Source organism: Epinephelus moara, chromosome 12 (assembly GCF_006386435.1).
Source record: "Epinephelus moara isolate mb chromosome 12, YSFRI_EMoa_1.0, whole genome shotgun sequence".
Classification (NCBI taxonomy): Eukaryota; Metazoa; Chordata; class Actinopteri; order Perciformes; family Serranidae; genus Epinephelus; species Epinephelus moara.
The window spans coordinates 9381743-9403587 of record NC_065517.1 but is presented as its reverse complement, the minus strand read 5'-3'; the positions used below and the strand labels follow the sequence as shown (position 1 = coordinate 9403587).

The 21845-nt window shown below is 42.3% G+C and overlaps 1 protein-coding gene across 1 annotated transcript; it reads right to left on the bottom strand.

Moving 5' to 3' along the window:
- slc35f1 (solute carrier family 35 member F1) lies at positions 1-16208 on the bottom strand. The gene is made up of 8 exons (XM_050058272.1): positions 15886-16208; positions 13459-13634; positions 9538-9665; positions 7407-7566; positions 7014-7170; positions 6589-6641; positions 4685-4839; positions 1-4309 (listed from the first exon to the last, which is right to left on the bottom strand). The coding sequence occupies exons 1-8, from the start codon at positions 15978-15980 to the stop codon at positions 4076-4078; spliced, it is 1158 nt and encodes a 385-aa protein (XP_049914229.1). The 5' UTR covers positions 15981-16208; the 3' UTR covers positions 1-4075.
- Between the last annotated feature and the right edge of the window lie 5637 nt (positions 16209-21845).

Sequence of the window (21845 nt, the reverse complement as noted above, 5' to 3'; positions counted from 1 at the left end):
GGGTGTTCTGACAAAGATGCTTTATTTTACTATAGGAACATCATTGTAAGCACATTGTTGACAGTAACTCCAATGCACTACATCAAACAGGATACAAAAGCCAATTAAAAGAGGAGAATAATGAAAGTCCTTTGTAAATAATCCAGACAGGAGATTATATACAGTCGTAAAGTGAACAAGGACCCGCACCAAACCAACTGTACAACTTTTTCTTCAGTCCAGTCAGTAACCCTGTGATGTCTCTCCTGTAAATCAACAGGAAAATATATTGCTTCTAACATTACATTTCAACAGAAGTAGGACAGAAATAAAAAGAACAGAAAAACAATACATTAAACCAAATAATGCTCTTCAGTCTGGAGCGCACTGTTCCTCTCATTAAACAACAGTCTTGTGTGTCCCGTCTATCTCATCAGTGTATTCTCAGACTGGCCTTCCACAGTGAAATGGATAAACAACAAGAAAATAACTAAATCTCTTCTTTCGTCTTCAGCTGGAAAACAGCAGTTTTTGGTAATGTGATTCACAGACAGCAACATATTAAAACTCTGTTCTGTCATTTCCTGATAACTGACTGCATTTCATTTTAGTTGTTGTGTTTTTATTGTCAATAGTGCAAAACAATAATTGGATCAACAGTCATAGATACTGCCTGATAACCAAGACTAATGGTTATTCCTCGTCATGGTTAGCTCTACTTTAGTCTATTTTTGTACGTCTTATGCGGCTCTGGAGGAGCTTTGTCAAGTCTGAGGAAATAACGTCATTGTCATCAGGGTCATTTTGGCTCAGGCTTCAAGAGACCAAAGTTGCCAAGTGGGAAGGGGCGCTGGTAACAATGTCCTCGGTGTTACTTAAAACCAAACACAGGACTTTTCCATGTAATGTAGCAGTCCCATAAGTTTATATGTTATGGTCACCAGTTTGAAACACAATTTCCCCATGTTTCTGTGTCTAAGTGACTAATAACAACAACAATTTTTGAAATTGGTCCAGTGTTGAGTGAGGAACAGGCTATAATGTAACTACTCGGGCATGTTCGCACCAACCATGTACATCCACTAAAAGTGCCTGTTTTTGCCACTGACAGGCTCAGGCCTAGTCCACACGAGCACGGGTATTTTTTAAAATCGAACTTTTTTGGCCTCCAGTTTTTAAAAAATCTGCATCCATATGAGCGGTGTAATAAAAATACCTCCGTCCACATGACACCGCATATTCCACTATCAAGCCATGTAATACACATGCCAAAGCAGTAGGTGGCGATATAACTCCTAACTGTAAGGCCATTGTAGCCAATCAGAAGGCAGTAAAACGTCATTACCGGAAAAACAACAACAAGTGTACTATTATGCAGCAGGAGCAGTCTCCGTAATAACACACTCTTGCGCCTCTGTTGCTGGATGTGGTTTAGCAGCGTTAGTTGTATGATACAGCCACAAAGTGCTGATATGCTGCTAAATAGCAGGACTCAACCCTGGACTCCGGTTACAAATAACTCCGATTACAGGGGCCCAAACTGCGGTTACGTGTGGATGAAAGGCCAAACCGTGAGCAAAGAGTCACGGTTTTATAAATACCCGCGTTGGTGTGGACAGCCCCTGATTGTTATTTTAAGTGTCTGACAATATAATGGATAGGTTCCCTGCAAAGATCAACCTTTTTGTTGAAGAGTAAGATCCTTTTTGTTTTAACTAGAACCAGCCCATTAATTACCATCCCCAATTCCACCAGATTCCATTTAAATAAACAGTAATTTTAGCGTGTATAGAGATGGCATATTTTCACATCTGACTGGGTTAATCAAGGGTTTATTTCAACCCAACTAGAGTTGAAACTCACCGGAGCAGTGGAAAGATCAACTAAGACGGTTTCTGTGAATTTTATTTTGTTTCTGTTGACTCTAAATGAAGTGTGGTTTCCAATAATAAAATTAGTGTCTACTTGAAAGAGGTCTGGTGGGTTTGGCGATGGCGATTTTGAGGCTGTTTCTGGTTAAACAAAAAGGATCTTACTCTTCAACAAAGAGGTCTATCCTTTCTATAATGATGTCAGACACTTAGAATAACAACCTGAGCCTGTCAGTGGCGAAAACAAGCACTTTTAGTGGACGTACATTGACGGTGTGGACATGCCCCAAGTAGTTACATTGCAGCCTATTTTGCTGATGCTGGCTGCAGCAGTCCCACTTAATACTGTACTAGTTTAAAAAATGTTGTTCCCAGTAGTAACTTAGACACAAAAAAGAAAAGAAAAGAAGGTCCAGGTTGGACAATACAGAAGTATCCGTTAATAACGCAATTTCCCATTTTAGCATCAAAGACGGGTTTAAATAACCATGAGCCTCGGCCACCGTTAGGATGAGGAAAAGGCAGTCAGAGGCCTGAAACACAGCGGTGCCACAGCTGCGCACCACTATCCAACCAGAATTTTAAAATGAAATTGATTTAAACTGTAGTTTGTGATTTCAGCTTTCTCAACATTGTCATCTTTAGCTTCCACCTGCCATAAGGGGCACTCATAAGAGAATTTTAAGCTCAGTGCTTTGATGTTTCTAGCCAAAATGCCCCTTGAGAGTCGTAGTTAACGTCCCGCTAAAAGTTTTTATGTGCTCAGGCTTGTGCCTTCAACTTATTTATCAAATAAGCAGATGTTTTTTAACACAGTTATTAATCTTTTTTTACTGATAATTTTACACTCTCTTTAGGAAAAATAAATAGGACCTTAACCTCTGGAGCCAGGGGTGCCCAAAGTAGTTCCTCCTAGTTCTCAACTCTATGAAGGACACTATCAAGTTGCATTATGGAAAGTGTAGATCCAGTGTTTGAATAAGGGACTAAAAATCTGTATGTCTTGCCTCTGCTTCTTCAATTTATTTTTTATTAAACTATCAAATCTCCCAACTTCATGAAGATGTTCTACCAGACTACTAGAGTACCTTTCTTTATATCACACTGGTAACTAATGAAGATACTATAATAGGAGTTATCTTTGTTGGGTACCAGGGGGGACTACAGGGAGTAATCTACACACAATGTCAGTACAGCATGGATTATCTGCTCCTGGTCCAAGAAGGATCGAGTATAACTGTCAGTAAATCCTCCCGTAAAGCCTTTTGTTTCACAGGAAGAACTAATAGAGGGTTGTAGCCAGGAATCCAAAAATGCTGAGGTCATAAATCGTAATTCACCTAAATGATAGCCCCAACGCCACCACCTGACCAGACCCCAAAATAAAGTCTTTAATTTGTACTATTTCCATTTCTCAAGAATAAGGTCTAAATGCTGTTTTAAAGCCTCTTCACCCCGTCAGGATGCTTTTTTGGTTTAAAAATAGTCAAACTTAGAAATGTTAAGTGTAAATACATTTGTTCCAGCCTATAAAACATCAGAGGACAAACCTTCCATAGCTTCAGTTGGCAGCTACAGCCCTGATGCATTTACACACCAGCGAGGGTTTGTGTGATACAAAGTTGGTAAATAAATTCATCGAACTGTAGGGAGACTTTAATTCCCCTCATGTCCCACTGCTTTGAAAGTATTAACTGGCTCCAGTCTGTGTATTACTTACTGAGCTCCTCATAGGATTTGCGCGGGTAGATTTAGAAACACTGTAGATTCCAATCAAATAATAAGAAATAAAATCATACTTTAGCATATACACAGGTATAGAGCACAAACATTCTTGACAGATATAAAAAGAAAGCAGGAGATTAAATACAGTAAAATTACAATATCATCTATTTACATGAATGATCATTTTCAGTCACTACTGTCTACTCACAGTCCTTGATCACAGTGAACTCAACAGTTTCACTCTGCTATTTGTTTTAATGACATTCTGCTCATTCATTTTTCAGGTACAAATTGTGGATACATGAATTTTTCTTAACGTGGTCAGGGTGGAGAGACTGTGTCCCCCAAAACAGGCCATAAAACGAAAACCTGGACGTACCTGGGTGATCACCCAGCTGCCCTGCTGCCCTGCTTCTCTGTATACAACTGTGGGCAGAACCTGGAGGCTGCAGCTGACTCACTGATCCACCAGGTTGACAGACTAAACTCCCTCCCAGAGCTTAGGCTACACGCACAGGAAGCTCGTCTGCCGCCTCAGGACCCAGGCTGGTGTAGGTGACGGACGGCTCCAGGACTCCAGTACCGAGCTGGGGCTGGTCAGTGACCGTCTGGCCGCCTGTGTTCCTGAACTGCTTGTAGACTCGCGGATCCTGGGCCACATAGGTAGACGAGGTGGCGTAAAGGACCAGGCCCAAGATGATGATGAAGAATGACAATATATAGAGGCCCGAAAACTGCAGAACACAAAGACAGACAGACTTAAAGGGACAGTTTATCTACAAAATGATTGTACATCAGTTACTCACTCCGTGTTTCATTGAGAAAACATTGAAGAAAACGAAGCTTTCTTCAGGAATTCAATGTAACACAGGGTGAGTAATTAATATACAAATGATACTTTTGTGATTGTTTAGCACTGTCAGACTCAAAATGGACAGTTAAAAAAGGACCAAAACCACAGATACTGTTGTTCTGTTCTACACATTCCTCTTCCCTGTCAAAACCATCTACAGTACATTACCCACAATGAAAATCAAGCAACCCTAAATGTCTGGATATCTTTTGACCTAGAATCATTAAATAAATGCCTCCTGGCAGTTTGATATTACCTTGTAGTGAAAGAGGAAGAGGCCACAGAAGAAGCTGTACAGGTCAGCAGTGAGCAGGGAGAGATTGACTGAGGTGGCGCTCGTTCTCTTCATCACCACCGGCATGAAGCTGTACAGGCCGAACATGAAGGCACTGAAACCAATGTACAAAAGACCTGCCAACACACAGAGGGCGCAAATGATTTTACATTACATGTACACTGCTTTTTAAAACAATGTTTGAATTACCAGTCAAAGCAACTACAAGGAACTTTCATTTTGTGCTGATTTTGGCGGCACCACCCATGAGCACCACCGCCGTGTGCTGTAGAGATTTTGATATGGCTAGCATGTGCATTTGTTTTGCAAGCGAGTGAAGAAAAGAAGCAACTTATTTTTAATACTGTTTTTTCAAGCATAGCTGTTTGAAGGATGATAGTAATGTGGTAATATATGTATTTTTGGCTATGTAAGTAAATTTTGTTTTAGTACAGTTCAGACACCTACCTTACATGTGAGTCTACAACTAAGATTTGGTTGCTGGGTTAAAAGGAATTTTGTTGAAGAGCCAACATTAGACATAGTAGGTTGACTTGTTTTTTCACCTTTGCTCCATCTCTGTCCCTTTTATGTTCTTTGGTCAGTTCTTTTCTTTTTCTCCTGAATCCTGATACTGCACCTGTATCACCCGTAACCACAATTTTGAGCCTAACTGATTGCTCAGGGAAGAGGGCAAGAGCAGTGATTGACACTGCATTAGAGACTCCTCCTGACTCTGATTGGTTGTTTTCGTTCAGGCGCGGTGGATTCATGCAATACCATTAGGAGCACTAGGACAAGCAGATTTAAGTATAAGTATTAAGTATAATTATATAGAATTAGCCAATATTCTCACTGCTTAGCTCGCTTGCTTATGTACGTTGTATAAAGGCATCAGTTGAGACTGTTTCTGTCACAATGTACACTTCCAACCTGCCATACATGCCACTCTCTTCACCCAGTAAATTTCCACTCACCCTGCCTGCCAGCCTATCACCTGTCCACACATCTCTGGCTGCAGCTGGTCCACCACACTCTCCTCATCAAGCCAACTGCTCTCACCTGTGCCTCATTGCTCCCTGCCACTATAAATACTCCAACTCCACAGACTCTTGTTGCCAGATTGTTCTTTGTCATTCTACCCAAGACTTTCAAGTATGTGTTCCCAGATTGCTTTTTTTTCTCGTTGCCAACCTTGCCTGTCCCCGACTCTCCTGCTTCGCCTGCTCCCTGGTAAACCACTCAGCCTTCTGTCCCCAACCAAGAGCTCTGCTTTTACATTCCTGGTTTCTGTTCACTGTTTGGGGTGACCATCACTCAGCTCTCCATAGTGAGTGTACCTGTTTATCCGTCTATGGATTACTGTACTGTGAATTGCTCCGCTGTGTGGCTGCACCGTCCGCTTTTGTGTGTGCGCCACAGATTCCACTCGTCATCGTTACTGGCAAGACCTTCTCTGTCTACGATTGGCTTCAAACAGGTGTGTCAGCTTCTCTTGTCAGTATTCCCTTTTTTAGATTTCCTGCTCATCTGACATTGCCTTCTGCCAACTCCCACATGGTATCGTTGCACACAGTGGAATTGTTTGTTGTGTGTGCACGACACTGGCTACTCACCTGTTTTCGGCTTCAGAGTTCTGCATCAAGAGCCCCGGACTGAACCTGCTTCTCTGAAATCTCTGAACCTGGACATTGACTCTCCCAGTAGTTTCACCAGTTTGCTCTCTCTCTGTATTTATCAAAGTGCCGCATTTAAGTTCATTATAAACTGCTCTGCCTGTCATTGGTGCTGCTTTTGGGTGTAAATCACATGCGTTACAGTTTCATAACCAGTTAAAACCCCTTGTAGCTGCTTTAATTACATTTTTGCGGTTTGTGTGTTCTCACCTATCTGCCAGTCCCAGGGTACCTTCAGCAGCTCCTTGTGTTCCATGATGGCCCTGCAACAGAGCACAAATGCAGATTAAAAGAGTCTCGTTCCACATTCCCTGCACACGCAGAGTAGGAACCACATGGTATCCACTGGGAAAATTGTCCCACTGAGCTGTAAACCTATTTCGAACCTTAACAAAAATGGAATCCTTTTGTTGAACGCCAGAGTCAAATTTAGAAAGTGTTCAGAGAACTTTCTGACTGAAGTCAACTCATATTTGGCAACAGCATCTGCACCTCTCACATGTTAAGATTAAGATTGGATATTTGTACAGAAGCAAGGGTTCTCCACAAACATGCAAGTAAAGTACAAACACCACAACTTTATACCACTTCCCAGCCTCTTACGAGGTACATCTCTCCCCACCACACAAACTCACAGCTGGATGCCACTGAAGAAGGATCCGAAGAGTCCCATCATGCCCAGGAACTCCACACGGCTCAGATTCTTCACGATGAACTCCTCACAGACATTGGAGATCCCGTACAGTGTTGCTCCTCCCAGAACCAAAAGGTCCCCAAACAGCTTCTGCTCTCCTGACAAATGAGGGAGAACGAAGAGAGAAGACTGCTTTGAGCAAATGAGCAAGAGATGGGCTGCAAGTCAAACGAACTGATAACATCCAAGTGTCCCTGCACCCTGAGCTTGAACATGTCTGTACATCAGTGAGCCACATTAAGGTTAGGAATACTTCATTTGTGGTTCAGAGTCAAACCAAAAACGACCTGTATCTGTGGGCCGAGATGAGCTGACCACAATCAGATGTACTCACCAAGGCCTTGCTGCCGACCAAGCAGGATGTCAGCTCCCACCATGCAGCCGACACCGAGCAGACACAGCCCTGCCCCGACAAAGTGGACAGCCTTGTACCTCACCAAAAGAAAGAACCAGGACAGCAGCAGGACCACTGGGATGACAAAACAGTCCAACAGCTGAGAGGAAGGACAGAGACACACACAGACATGATGAGTTCTTCAGTCAGTTGTTTCTTCATGCTGAGTGGGTTCATTACTTTTACATTCACGGCAGCAGTTCACTGGAAAATCACCTTGACTGCACAACAGTGGACTAGAACCACAGATTCTTAACCACAGCATCCCTTCCACCAAGGTGGACTTTGTTGTTTGAGCCCAACTTCTCTCTGGCATAGGCCCGTTTCATAGCGGCTAACTGTCCGTAGAATTCACAGCAAGGGTGTGTTGATGACGTTTCTACCAAGAGGCTTTCGCAAAACCATTCATCCGAGGGTGAAGAAGAAGGGTCATTTAAAGGAAGACAGCAACAAAAATGTCTGTCTGGAGAGATGACTAGATTTGGGAGCTTTGTTGGTAAGGGCCAAAGCCAAAATCATGAGACAAATTTGAGGAACAGCAAAAGACTCTGTTGTTAATTGACCTAATTACAAAACCGCTACTGTTCGTCTAAACCAAAGGGACGATTTCCATGGGCAGCAAGGGGAGTGCTCCACACAGTAAGGACTGATAAAGATCTGACTTTATCATTTGGACAGTCTTAAATAATTAAGGGTCTGTTGATTTGGTGTTCTTTTTTAAGAAGAGTGAATTTCTAGTGGTTGATGTTCTTTGGAACTTGCTCAACAGGCCCTTTAAAATCACTCAACTGAGTAAGTGAGCCACTGTTTGCACAGCGACACTATTTTTGTGATAATGTGTTAGGTAGAGCTATACACACTCTAGGATAATATGTGTCTGTTTCTGTAGATACACAAACTGTGTGCAACAGTATCATCTTACTGTGTTTCTGAGCCAGACACTCATGTTAAAAGCCACTCCAGGGGCTCTGTGCCCAGCCCATCTGTCCTGCAGAGATGCTGCCAGATCAACTCTATGGTTCTGGCTATTTTCAGTGCCATTGATTTCTTGCAGTTTTGATCCAGGAATGTAAGCTGATTCCTTCATTTCACATAGATAAGTGCCTCACTGCCTACATACAGCCTTAATGTAATGTCAAGTATTGAATTTACAATGAGGATTTATTGCATTACTTACAGGAAATTAATGTGATTCTAGGAGAAGAAATACATGTATTGTGTGGTAATAGGCACGATGTAATGTGAGCCAGTTAGAGAGGCATTTTAGTCATTTAGAAGTGTACCTCATCAAGGTAAAAGGACTCACAGGAGGCCTACCTTTTTCATAGAGTTGATGTGAGTATGATGTATCCTGACCTTTGCACCTCGTTTCCACTTATGTTTGGGACTGGTGTCCATATATCTGTAAATATACGGATGATGCCTCTAGTGTCCAGCGCAAGAAAATGCATTTCTTTCTGGATGGATAGAAATCTGATAGAAACTACCTGTAGCCAATATGGGAGAGGGTAATTTTGTTGGGTTTTCGCCATTTAGTAGTTTGGAATATTTGCTTAAAACATTACCGGGACAGAAATAGGACCTGCCAGGTACTTGCTAGCTAAGCTAGCACACTATGGTGTCTCTAAAATCCACCACAAAAGTTTTTTTTAACATACTCGAAGCAAATTCCAGACCAAAATATTATGGAGAGGAGGCACATCGAATATCATGAAGATTCCCATAGGAATGAATGGACTTCCAGTTGTCTTGTCACCGCACATATACAGTATGTAAGTGGAAACGAGGTGTTACTCCCTGTATAGGCCAGGCTTCAAAATCAATTGAGCCTACATTTCCCACAATGCAGCTCAAATGCATCTTTGTTTTAGACCCTCCCCCTGGTAAAAGCCCAGGTCCTTGAAACTCCACTCCATAGTTTGTAAGGAACACATCATTAGGGCCACAGAAGACACTATACAACAGGACGAGTAGTTCTCAGCATCATTCTGATGTGTGTAAATTGCAGTATTCTTTCATGTTATGTCTGGAAAGTGAGGGTAAACAAAGTTTTACACACACACAAACTTACCTGTACACTGGAGAGTGTAGTGTACTGGTAAGCTTTAAGCACCAGGTAGTTGGCCTCGATGTCTATCAAACCCAGAATCATGTATTTCCACCAGCGCTGCTTCAGAATTGCAAGCAGGTTCCCTTCCCCTAGTAAGACAGAGAAAGAGAGAAGAGGTACATAATGGAAACACTAAAGCATATCAGTGGAAGTTATGCATCAACAGAACACAGAGGACAGACATCGTATATACAGCTGATTCAGATTTGCCTTTCCAGTATATAAAGTCCTTTACTGCTCCCTAGTTTGGACCTTGAACTACCTGCATCAGCAGTCATCTCATCTACAGCTGCCTCATCAACATAAACAAACAAACAAAGACAGCCAACCACTGCAGCAAGTGGAGAAAATGACCCAGCCCATTACAGCATACTACCTGAGGAAGACCACGTGGCTTTAAATACAACATTTAACTGCCATGACAGTTTTTAGCTTCAAACCAGCAATCTCCCAAACACTGACTCTTGTTTGAGTGTATAAAGATGAGTGTAAGAAGATTAAAGTGTTATATCTTCACTCAGACACCAGTGATCATCGAAAGGCTGTTATCCAATGGTGAGGCTGAAGGCATATGAGAATGTCTTTATTTTTTTTTCTTCTCTTGTGTATTATGTGTATTATTATTTTATTACTTGTGCAAATAAATGTCTTACCTTAGTGGCATAATTGACTCATGTTGTCTCATTCCTGCTGTGGGAGTGTTAGGAGTAAGTTGCGAGTTTGACTAGGAAACAAATCTTTACCTTTATCTGTTTAGAGAACAGAATAGAGAACACAGGCTGGACAAAATGCAGTGGTTGTGATGGTGAATTTCACATCCTCATAGAGAACTCTAAGAGAGGTAATGGCCTGCAAAGACTCAATTAGAACTATAATGGACAACTGGCCAATTTAAGGTACCAACCCCTTTTTAGGGCCAGTATCCCACACACCAGGATGTGGCCCACTCAGTTACACAATGCAATATTAAATGCACATTAACTGATGTGTTATCCAAAGCATGTTTAACATGCTAATTTCAAAACAGGAACCATAGAAACTGAGCCAAGAAGGTTTTGTCTGGGTGACTGAATTCTGGGCTCGCCTGGAACTCCACTGAATCCCTGAGTTGCACCGAATGTGCTGATGGCCGGCATCCAGCGACTTTAAAAGAAACTCTAACTCCACCACATCTGACAAAAGCTGCCACCATCACTCCAGCCAAGTGGGAATGAGCAAAGGTCCCGCTGACTACTGAGAGGCAGAGATGAATTGATTAGCTCGAGCTGAGTCACCATGTTGGACCGAGCAGACCTGAGAAAGCCTGAGAACTCCAGGAAGCCCTAGAAAAGAATGAGCTGTCAGTTCCCTCCAGAGAATCCTCTCCCCTGGCAGCTGGAACGGGCAGGTCAGACTTTACATTTTCCTGTTACAGTAGGGTTATTGGTAGGCTTGGGCAGAATCTGTTTTTCTATATTTTCATTCCCTTCATTCACATTTCATCAGGATATATGATGGTATTTGTGTTAAAAAAAATTGTATGCTAGAAGTCACTGTGCCCCCGACACACTTCATTCACACAGGACAGAAACAAAATAAAACTCACCAAAAATGGTCTTTCCATTCTTCCAACAATGGCAGACTCTAGTAAATCTCTAAACCCTTAATTCACAGTTAGATGTGAAAATATGTTTGTTTTTCGCCTGTTGTCTCTCTCTGCTGTTGCTGGCAGGCTTTTTACCAGCCCTGTAACATTATCCCAACCACTCACAGTCGCCATCTTTTTCAGCTCAGCTGCCTGTTCCACCAGCAGAGACTGACCTCTGGTGGCACAGGCTGTGCACTACAACACATTGCCTCAAAGCTACATGTCTGCATCTGTTTAATAGAAAGAGAAGCGGCTGTATTTTTGACAGTATTGAAAATAATACTGAATACTGTCATAGGCGGCAGTAGCTCAGTCCATAGGGACTTGGGTTGGGAACCAGAGGGTCGCCTGTTCAAGTGCCTGTCCGGACCAAATATGGAGCGTGGACTGGTAGCTGGAGAGGTGCCAGTTCACCTCCTGGGCACGGACTGGTAGCTGGAGAGGTGCCAGTTCACCTCCTGGGCACTGCCGGGGTGCCCCTGAGTAAGGCACCGAACCCCCCAACCGCTCGGGGCGCCTGACCAAGGCAGCCCCCCTCACTCTGACATCTCTCCACTTTGTGCATGTATAGGTCCTGTTTGTGCATGTGTGTGTCTTTCGGACCTGTGTGTTAATGACAAAATAGTGAAAAAATTTAATTAATAAAGTAAATAAAAAAATTTTTTTTAAAATACCGTGATACCGCCTAGTTGATGCTGGCACAATCTGATGTACACTGTAATGCCAAGAGACAATGTTATGTGTTATACGCCTTACATATATAAGCATATTCTCACAAAACAACAATGCAACAATAGTTCTAATGTCATGAACGTCATTCACACAATGACATTTGTGACAGTTGCATCTGTGTCGATCACTCCCTACATGGCAAAAGGCCATGTGAGATCCTGTAAGTGACTTCATAATCAATACTGTACAAATGGGAGCTAGAGGGAAATCTAATTTGTCCATGTTTTCTGGTTTGCATTGCTTCATTTGAAATAGACGGGATATTCTGTGTGTGGAATTGGAGCAGCTAATAATACATACAAACTGTGCTGAACTTGGTTGAACCGGTCAATAAAATATTTGATAATGACCTGTAACCGTAACCCTCATTGTACCAATGTGCCAGTTATTTTGGGAACACACAGAGAGCACATGAAAAACAAGATGATGTGTACAACAGGTGTACACATTCAAAAGTGTTTCAGCCGATGGTCGATGCTAGCGTGAATATGATCTATGCCCAAAAAAAAGGATCCTTCTCAAGTTAGACCACATTCTGGGTACATAGTAGTGTGTGCTATATTGTTTGCTTTTCTTCTCATGTTCTGTGCATGTGTGCGCACATTGGCCAATTTGATCATGGAATTCACACAATAAACATTTCTGCCATTTTGAGTATTTTTCAAAGTGTATGTCTACCTGTCTGTCTGTTTGTGGACATATTTTGTCAATGTAATAACATCACAACTGTTTACACACTTTACGGGTATGTAGTTGAGATCAAAATGATGGCCAAGTTTAAAAATGGGTGGTCCAAGCAAGGAAACCAGAGATAGGAAGGTAGGAAATGGGGAAGGGGCTTTATGTCCCTGGTCAACATTAGCCTTAGACTGCAGATTGCTGTATCGCAGCTGGAGTGATCTCATCACAAGATGGTGTCTAGTTTGCAATTTAAAACTGAAAGAAAGAAAGGCTTTATGTGTAGCCAATCATTTGGCTCCAAAGAACTGCTTTTAATAAAAATCTGTATCAGTGTCGGTGATTGTGGCCTGGGTATTATATGGTACTGAGTAGAAAACACATACGTGGTGTTGCCAACTCCTAGTTTCAGTTTACTTAATCTTGAAACCCATCGGCTATCATTATAACAACGATAAGACTGCGGGGGCAACGGCAAATATGTCCAGAGATATGATGAAAATCTGCACTGGTCATTTCAGCTTATCTCTTTAAGATCATATGTGCACAGGAATGCAGATACATGAGAAAAACAGCTAATGAAAGCTTGCATCATTTTCAGATGATAGCCGATGGGTTCCATGATTTCACTCTGGCCAATGCATTCTGCCTCTTTTGCTCTCCATGCTGCTGCTTACACGTGATTGGTCAATACTATTCAGCAAACAGGAATCAAAATCTTGTCTTGTTGCCTGCAGATTCTGCATTCATATGCATATATCTATAGAGAGATACTTACAGCATTTACATCAGGGTCACACACACACACACACACACACAGCTCTCAGTTTCTGTCTGTACTGTACCTTGCCTGACTGCCAGTGTGGTGGTGTAGACCAGAAACAGCAGGATGTAGTTGAGAAAGCTCTGGAACACAGGCGTGTTAGCATGGAAGTCATCAGCCAAGTACTTGCTGGTCAGACTGATGGCACAGATCAACAAGGACAGGACCTGACCCAGGGCCAGGGTCACCAACAGGTCCCTGCAGAGGACAGGAGACACAGACAAAGGGTCATCAGTGTTTCAATGAGGACAATTTTTACATCATGATACAATGTGATAGTCTCAGTATAAGCCCCAGTGTGACATCAGCAGTCACATATATTTCAGTCAGTAATATGGTAAGTGCTTTGTGTTTGACACTAACACATCATGAAATCACACAGTACTTGGTCACTACAAAAAGATCATTTGTTTATCAATTACTTTACCGTGTTACTTTTTGTGAAGAAGAGTTTTTCTCAGACTCCAAAAACTGAGAAAAAATCTTAATCAAAGAGGTCTGCATTTAGTAACAGCAAAACTATATCAAAACATCCATTTACAAACTCTCACACAAATCCAAGTCTCATGTATCCATTCGTATGGTCAGTACTTCCAAAACACATGCATTGTTTGCTAAAACATTAAGTTTTATAACACTTCTGCATATGACTAGCGCACCTGGACAAGCATGTGTTCAACTCTGCCCATGCATTCCACTGAGCAGAGTTTCCAACACATGCCCAGGATCGCTACTCATCTGTACGTGAGAAAAAATGTTTTAAATATCATGGTTTTATTCCTGCTGTGATTATACTGCACAAAGTATGTGAATTTGTAAACGGATGTTATGTTGCGGACCCCTATGACTTCAATTCATCACAAATTTTCTCACTTGTTGGATTTGTCGTTTACCATGGAGGCATGTGAGAAAAACAAAGTTTTCTTCACAAATTCAACGCAACATGGGGTCTGTAATCAAGACACAAATGATTACTTTGAGGGTGGAGTATTCCTTTAACATATCACCACCTCTTAAGTTGACATGATTCTGTTAAAACAGTTGCAATGTCCTATTTATCTGAGCTCCTGTTGCCTTCCTGTCATCTTGGCTGCTCACTGTAAACTCTGGAGACTGTTGTGCTTGAAAATCCAAGGAGAGTCAAAGTCACTTAAGATCCCATTTTTCCCCCATTCTGATTTTTGGCCTGAACACCAACTGAACCTCTTGACTATGTGCTACATGATTATATATTTGCATTAACAAGATGTAACAATGAAGTGTAAAGGGAAACCTATATCTGCCAATATATCATTTGCAGAGATATCAATATCTGTATCAGCTGACTGATTTTGAGCCTGACTACTGAATTTAAGAACGAGGCGGATCATTTTGGCCTTAACAGCAGCTCAAAGTGAGCTGCAGCTTTTTCTTGCCAGTGAGCTATAAGTGGAACTCTTGGTTCGGACAAATCCGACCAACATGAGTTTATGTGCAACTTCTTTCCTGTCTGGATAACTGTGACCGAGAGGCCAACCCAATATGGTGGGAATATCTACCAACTGTATTATTTGTGGTGTATGTACAGTTTTGTATTTTATTCAGTTTGCTCTTCTGACATGTCGCCTTTCTTTGCTTGTTTGGGAGCTTGCTTTGTACTGTCCGCCTACTTTTAATAAAGGATTTATTACAATAAGATTCCTCTGTGTCCGTGGCAGCAACAAGACAAGAGCATCACCTTACACACATACACACACACACACAAACACACAAACACACACCAAACACAGTGACATGGGCCTGATATGCTGGTCTCAAATTCAGCTTTGCAGCCAGGCTCCACAATCACAAGCGAAACCAGGGAAAAAAGTACAGCAGATGGCAGGTAAGGGTAGGGGACAAGGCGTGTATGTGTGTGTTTGTGTGTGTGAGAGAGTGTGCATGAGAATACATGGGGAGTTTGCAAGAGACAGTGAGAGTGAAGCATGTAGGCAGACATGAATGAGACAAGAGCAGGACAGCAGCCATTGTGCAGCACAACCTCAGCACAGGCTGATAGACCCAGCATGGCAGCCAGCAGGCACCGAACCAGCACACCGTGTCCAGGCTGCGCTCCAGTACCACAGGGTGCAGGAATGCCCCCAGTCAAACGCCTGAGCACACACACACACACACACACACACACACACACACACATGCACGATGTGATGCTCATGCAAAGGGCCACACACACATGCACGATGTGATGCTCATGCAAAGGGCAGATGCAGGATGGTTGTAATGTTGACATCTGTTGCACAACATGCTTCCTGCAGCAGCAGCAGCAGCAGCAGCAGCAGACTGGATATGACGGCTTGATGTTACAGGTTGTGTCTGAAACAAAAGGTGTCCGCAGTGATGAGACGCTGCTGCCGCCGTGACTGAGCGTGGAGTGAATGCAAAGGGATGCTCTCCGTCATCATCACCTTACCTGGTTAAGACCCTCCTGATCCGCTGGTAAAGGCTCGGCGCCGGGGTGCCCGTACCTCTGGGAACGCTCTCCACAGTGGAGACGACAGACATCATCCTTCCACAGACTGAGCGGAGATCAGCGCATTCTGCTCCGGGGAGAACCGGAGGAGGAGGAGGAGGAGGAGGAGGGGACGGGGAGCAGGCTCACCTCAGCGGCGGAGGAGAAGCAGCAGCGGAGCCTCCTGTCTCCGTGTGGCAGGCAGCAGTGCAGCTCAGGGGGAGCACACAGCAGCGTGTAGTAATGATGTTATTCAGGTGGCACTAACCTGCTGCAGGGATGTCCTTCCCTGGTGAGAAACTACGGGATTCAGAGCCAGCTCCTGCATTTATCACGGAGAAGCTGATTTCACCACAAGGTGGCGTCCTTTCACCCAGACACCCTCATGGGATGAAGACGTAATACATCAGGATGTATGAGCATGTCTAACTCAGGGCACAGTCCTTGGAAGTTGGTCCTTGCATGCCTGCAACGACAGGCTTTAAAAGTCCAAAATAACTACTCTCAAATTATGTTACCACTTGTGATTTAAAACTGGAATCATTTTGTGGGTTAGTGAAACAGGGACAAAGCTGGCATTTTATAATTACATGAGGCCAAATTCCTCCCATGCCATTCCTGCTCCATTTCCTCTGTTTCCATCAACAGCTCAGTCAGACATCTAGTTGTTCAGTCTGAATACTGTTTAGAGCGCTGATTTCAACCTTTTCTTGAAGAAGTACCACCACCCCCGGTTAGATGAACTCAAGTTCACCTTTACTGTTGGTGAGGGGGTGGGGGGACTTCAGTCGACATCTTCTGTTTCTTTCCTTTCTCACATCTTCATCTCCACCTACCTACACTCGTATTTCAGCCCTGTGTCCATCAAACACTTTCAGTATGGTACCTTTGGAACCAAAAGTAACCCTTCAGACATGGTACCTAGACCCTAGCGTTTCCACCGCAAACAGCACTCTTTCATGTGGTTGGGGTTGCTGTCACTCACTGCTTTGTCCGTACTCACTGTATGTCCTCCTTCATCAGTCTACACCTCGTTTATCATCCACAGAACGAGGTTGCACGTCGACATTTTCAGAACATAATAGAACAGGTTGGAGTGAGTTTCTCTCAATGGTGCATTTAAAAATGGCGAATTTATGCATTTAGTTCTTCTCAGGCAAGCTCAGGGTTTAGTGTTGCCGGAGCCCACAGGAACAATGCTCCGCAACACCTTTTTTTTTCTCCAAGTGAGGGTTAGAATATATGCAGTTCACATAATCCCGTCAAAATTGAAATATAGTTGGGGTGTTGGTGGCTTAGTGGATAGAGCAAGCATCCTATGTAAAAGGCTTTTGCCACAGCAGCCCAGGTTTGATTTCAGCCTGTGGCCCTTTGTTGCATGTCACTCCTTTCTTTAAATATCTTTAAAAAGAAAAAAACCATAATGGTCAAAGTTGTCACAGTAAAATTTAAGGTGTGCTGATGGATTCACATTGTCGACTCATGCATTGAGTGACAGTACAAGTAAGCGTTCCACCTTGAAAGTCACCGGCAGTCAGCCCAGTGAATTATTTTTTCTCAGACTACAGCTGCTGCAAGAGGCAGAAAAACATCCTTTATTTTTTAGCCACAGTTTACTAAAATATGTAAGACTTGCCACAGTATGAACAGTAGTTACATAAACCCAGCAACTCAGCCCTGAGCAGAGTGACTGTCCGCTATTGACCAATCAACAGACTGCAGTGTTCACAGCTCCTCCTTTTAGTACCAGATCTGTGTTCTAGGTACCCCAACAGAGGGGTGATAAAAAACAACAACACAACTTTTCACAGTGGAAATTCCACATACCCCCTGGTTACTGCAGAAGTACCCCCTGGGGTGCAAGAAGCCTACCCCTGGTTGGGAATCACTGGTTTAGCAGCTTAATTTCATCATCATTTTAGGGTGCTTTCACAACTGTAGTTGGGTTCATTTGGTCAACACCAGAGGGAAAAATATGATAAATTGTTGCATTCTAGTTTTGGTTCGGTTCCTGTTCACACTGACATTTTGCAAACAAACCAAGAGGAGTAAACATGAAGTCCTACTGACTGACAGGTAACTCACTGATTGGACAGTTTTGGTGTCTGTCATCCTGTATCATCAGGACCCACGTGGGGAAATCAAATTCTAGTGACTCACAGAAGTTTATGCAGCAGCACTTTAATGCTTCTAAAGTGTTTATATTTATGACATCATCGAGAAATAACTGATTGTATGCATCATAAGTGAGCTATTATTAGACTGCAATCATTATAACTCATGAATAATGACTAAAGTAGAGACAGGATGAAAAGAAGGCGTCTTGTACAGTAACAATTCTGAGCTTCAATGCTGTGGCATCACTGTCACACACTTTTTAATGGACTTAATGAACCGAAAAAGTGCACGCAGTCGGATACATTGATGGCAGCTTTAACAGCTTTTTAATCAGGGAGAATACCCTCACTGACATGCAAATGTGTTTCCATGGTTACATGTATGCATTAGCATAAATAGGTTATGGGATATAAGAGGCCTTTATCAGGATCAGTTATGAGACACACACGTTTTCGCGATCAGCAGATAGCTGTTGAAATTATGTTAAAGTCACATATCTGCTGTCATAAAATCCTGGCCAAGACCCACCTTTTCGAGGGATCTCGGTTTGGTTGTCTGGTCCACACCAGGGTTCAATTAACAGCTTTCACACCAGCCAAAGCTAACCGTACTAACCGCGCAAACAGACCTGTTCTTTTTTTTTTTTAGCCAAGCCAAACTGCTTAGGTGTGAAAGCACCCTCAGCGTGAAGAGACTCAAAACCTGTTCAGAATGAGTATGTAGTATATAGATTTGGGACACAGCTAAGGATTACCCCCTATACTAAATGCTAGCAATAAATATCATGGTAAGCTCGTAATTAGTTTTTTTTTTCTTTCTTAGTTTGTTTTTTGTTTTTACCACGTGTACTTTCTGAACTTCTGAACACTAGAAAAAACCTACAGTAGCCCAGAACAGTCAGTCAACTGCCAAGAGACTTTTTTTAATGTAACAGATTACAGTCAAGATTGTGATCTATCATGAGCCACTTCAAGGAGGGATGAGGGATGTTTCTGGGATACTGCTGTCTGTTGATATAGAAAGGTAACATGAAGAGGATTCTGTTGAGGAATGAATGAGATAATGTAGGAAATTAAAGGAGCGGTTAGAGAACAGAAAAAAATTTGAATGTAGCCATGCACCAGACACAGTGTACATGATTACAGGCTATGGTAGGATGTCTGTTTATAGCTGCAGAGGACTTTGAAACACAGTGGCATGAAGTGATGGGCTAAGGCATTGCGATAATGAGTTATAGCTTACTTTTATGTTGTACTGACTTTACCACACCTGATGGTCAGAGGACTGGGATGACATTAACTCAAAGAAAAAAAATCCCTGTATAAATGTTAATAACTGTAAATATGACATCCACTCTGTCTCAGTGTGCTGTTACAACATAGTGGTTTTTAAACTTTTTATCAACTAGTAAGATGAATTTCATTGATTATCACTGTCTCAAACATGACATGTTAATTATTACTTTCTGTTGTTCATTCATTTTCCGTAACCGCTTATCCCGTTGGGGGTCGCAGGGGTGCTGGAGCCTATCCCAGCTGACATTGGGTGAGAGGCAGGGTACACCCTGGATAGGTTGCCAGACTATCACAGGGCTGACACATAGACAGACAACCATTCACGCTCCCATTCACACCTACGGACAATTTAGAGTCACCAATTAACCTGCAATTCACACCTACGGACAATTTAGAGTCACCAATTAACCTGCATGTCTTTGGACCAGTTTGAACCAGAGGGACATTTTATTGTTCCATCTTATTATTAATTTGATTGTTCGCACAGCAAATGTTTTGATTTGTACTAGCAGGGAAAGCACAGGTGAAACAATTCATGTTTTTAAATAATAATATTGTCAAGCCAGATGAGGTAAGAAACGTTAGCGGAAGGGCAAGTAGGTCAACGTAGAAGTAATGGACAGTTTGGGTAATCATTTTATATTTGCCTCCAAATAAGTTTGTCTAACCTTGAGGTTGGTTTCCAGCCTCTGATCATCTGACTGCTTGTGTTTCTTATTTTTAGTGATATTACCATGTTCCCATATGAACAAAGTTATTATTAGTGATAGAAATGTTGTCAAATCTATGGGATTAAGACTCAAGTTGAGTGTGAAAGTTTGTCCAAATAGTATTTTGGCAAAATGATCTAAACACAAGGTCCATTTACTTGCTTTTTGTAGAGTTTCATCAATATTTGACATCATCTCATGTCTGCATCAGCGAAAGGAGATAGCTAAGGTGTCATTATGAGACCCAAATATGGACCCTGGTTATGTGTTAAGTTACAACTCTGTTAAGGAAACTATGTCAGTCAAGATTAGTTAAAGGTCCAGAGGGTAGGATTAGAGGGGCTATACGGCAGAAATGGAATATTGTAGGCTATGTAAGTATTTTTTTTTCGTTAATCACCTAAAAATAGAAGTTGGGTCCTCGGGTCCTAGCCCAGAATGGACAAATCAAACACTGGCTCTAAATAGGGCCATTCATGTTTTCATGTCAGCCACCATAGTTAGCAGCCCTCCACAAAATCTTAAACACGAAACTGCTTTATTTAGTGTCTTTACTGGTTCAAATCACAGTCTGTTTGTTTTGGAGAGGAGGAGACCTCTGTGGATAATTCCACTCCAAGTAAAAGTTAGAGAAAAAAGGTACACACACATAAGCAGGTGCTGGGCTAGCAGTCTGTCCTCAACAAGCCAAACAAGCATTGGAGAAACACTGATTTATAACATGAAACTGCTTTATTCATTGTATTGTGTTTACCAGTTTCAATCACCAGATCTGTTTCTTCTGGAGAGGAGAAGACCTCTGTGGGCAATTCGGCTCACAGTGAAAACCTTCTGAAGAAAGAACACAGACAGAATTCTTACCAGGAGAAGTTTCAGCTGGTTGCAATCTGCAATCCTCACCACTGGAAACCACTAAATCCCCCCAAATTTTACACACCAGACCTTTAATATTTGGGGCTGTTAAAGGTCCACCTTATAGGATTTAGTGGCATCTAGTGGTGAGGTTGTAGACTGCAACCAACTGAAACTTGATGTGTGTGCCAAGCCTGTAGGAGATCTATGCTGGCCAAGGTGAAAACACAAATTATCCTGTTTAAAGCCAGTGTTTCGCTTGTCCGCACTGGGCTACCATAGAAACAACATGGCGGACTCCTTGGAAGAGGACTTTTGAGGGCAATTTGAAATAGTGGCCAAGCGTGTAATTACTTCTCTCTATAGATTTAAACTGTGAAAGAGACGTCTGTAAATCAGTGGATACATTTTTTTGAGCGTCAAAACCACCATGAAATGAGTCGTTTCATTAACTCAATTAAATTCATTCGGTCCGATAAGACTTGGAAAGTCTAGAAGAGCCGCACTATTAAGTCATCTTATCCCTTTCAAGTTAGCAGAGGGCTAAACCAGAAGATAGCTGCTCAGATGCCGCAAGTTTCTAATGCGCTTGCTCTATGGGCCCCACAATGCGAAAGAGCAGCTTAACATAATGCCATGGAGATCAAGCTTTTTGACTTCCTGCGCCACTGAGCAGTTGTCACAGGAATGAACGAGGCCCCACCTCAAACACTGTATCCAGTTCTCTTTATATTCTTCTATGAAGAGGACCTGCTTTGTATGTCGATATAAATGGCTCATTGTTCAATTATTATTTTCAGGTGACAATAGTGAAAATAGTTATAAATATTACCATTTCTGCCAATAGATGCCAGTAAATCCTACACATTAGAACTTTAAGATTATTTTGTTATGGGGTTGTCCTTTAAAAGAGACGTGAAATGAACTTTTCATCAGGAGACACAGA